This window comes from Aplysia californica, unplaced genomic scaffold, assembly GCF_000002075.1.
Source record: "Aplysia californica isolate F4 #8 unplaced genomic scaffold, AplCal3.0 scaffold00080, whole genome shotgun sequence".
NCBI lineage: Eukaryota > Metazoa > Mollusca > Gastropoda > Aplysiida > Aplysiidae > Aplysia > Aplysia californica.
In genome coordinates this window covers 1,153,776-1,155,256 of record NW_004797350.1, presented here as the reverse complement: position 1 = coordinate 1,155,256, position 1,481 = coordinate 1,153,776, and the positions used below count along the sequence as shown (strand labels likewise).

The following is a 1,481-nucleotide window of genomic DNA, read 5'->3' as shown; positions in this document are numbered from 1 at the left end:
CAGGAGGGGGATAGGTTCCAGTTTTCAAAGATATTTCTTTACAATTTCTTCTTTCCAATTTTAAATTTCAAGATTTCTGCCTCTGATCAAGCGTGTACCCTGTACAAGTTGATTGAACTATTTTCTCTCATAATTATCTATTCATCTTGACTAAATTTAGCTACACCTTTTGTCGTCCAAACTATGAAAATGGGCAGTCATACATATCAATGTACAGCTCACATCATCACCACCACAATCAACAACAAAAATGACAACAACCATAATAACAACAACGGCCACAACTATAATGGGAACAACGTCGATAACATCAACAACAATAATACCGACGTTTATTGCAAAATCGACAGTAACAACAGAACGGCAGCAACACCAACAACTACCCTACCACAACAAACAAAAAATCAGACCAAACCATAATAAACCACCCTGAGCGGCGTCTGTGGTGTAGCTCTTCAGTTTCGTGCACAGAAGACATGAGTTCGATTCCCGCGCGTGTGGAGAATTTTTTATTGAGTACCTCGGTCTTTCTGCTGGAACAATGTATCCTTCACAGGCCGGTCTGACTCTCTTTTAGCAGGCATGGTCTAAGGAAGCCTCCTAAATTATCTAAACAGTGTCGATGCCGGGGGCATAATAACACTAACATTACCTGCCTGGATACCTGGAGGTGTCATCTCTGACTCAGAGTTTGACGCGTAAGACCCTTCATCTTTCACGGTCGCGAGCTGTTGTTGCACATTCTGCCATATCCAGACCAGTCCATGTTCTTTTGGCTCTCTTGTCCCACATCTTTCCCCCAAGCACCTCTTTCACAAAGGTCTCGTGTCTTTTTAAGTGAACACATACATTAAAAACGCCCCCCAACCCCGCAAACCAAAAAAAAAGAAAAAAGATCCAAAACAATCGGCACAGCGTGGACTAAACACACCGTCACTCACCAATCCCGATCCCGATAAAGAAGCGGCAGACAGCAAACATCTCCCAGGACACGGAGAAGGCGGTGACGATGTTGATGACGGCGTGCCCCAGCACGTAACTGTACGTGACCTTCTTCCGGCCGAAGTAGTCCCCCAGCTGACCGGCGAGGAACGCCCCCACCAGCACTCCGGCCATCTGGATGGACGTCACCAGCTTTTTCACCCAACTCATGTCGCATACCAGGTCCCACTGGAAGAGAAGTAGATAATAATATAGACTACGTCATTCCATAAGCACCTAAGTCATTTAAAAAAGTCTTTTGAGAAAATTAAAGAAAAAAAGAGAATGCCCAAATCATAACCATAACTTGCATACAGGTTTTTTAAAGTGACTGATTAGGAAGGTAGAATGCCAAGAGACAGGGTTTGTTTCCCCCCCCCCCCTCCAGAAAGGTCCGGGAAGCAAAGTCTACCTTCTGAGGAAGCGAAGAAGAAGAAGAAGAAGAAGAAGAAGAAGAAGAAGAAGAAGAAGAAGAAGAAGAAGAAGAAAGAAGAAGAAGA

The 1,481-nt window shown here is 44.1% G+C and overlaps 1 protein-coding gene across 1 annotated transcript in view; it reads right to left on the bottom strand.

The window, feature by feature from the left end:
* The window catches only part of LOC106011251 (solute carrier family 22 member 7), a 12,201-nt gene extending 11,049 nt beyond the window's left edge, over positions 1–1,152 (bottom strand). The window contains exon 1 of the mRNA XM_013080261.2: positions 942–1,152. Coding sequence (XP_012935715.2) covers positions 942–1,152 — 211 coding nt within the window. The remainder of the gene's footprint in view (positions 1–941) is intronic.
* Positions 1,153–1,481: the final 329 nt, after the last annotated feature.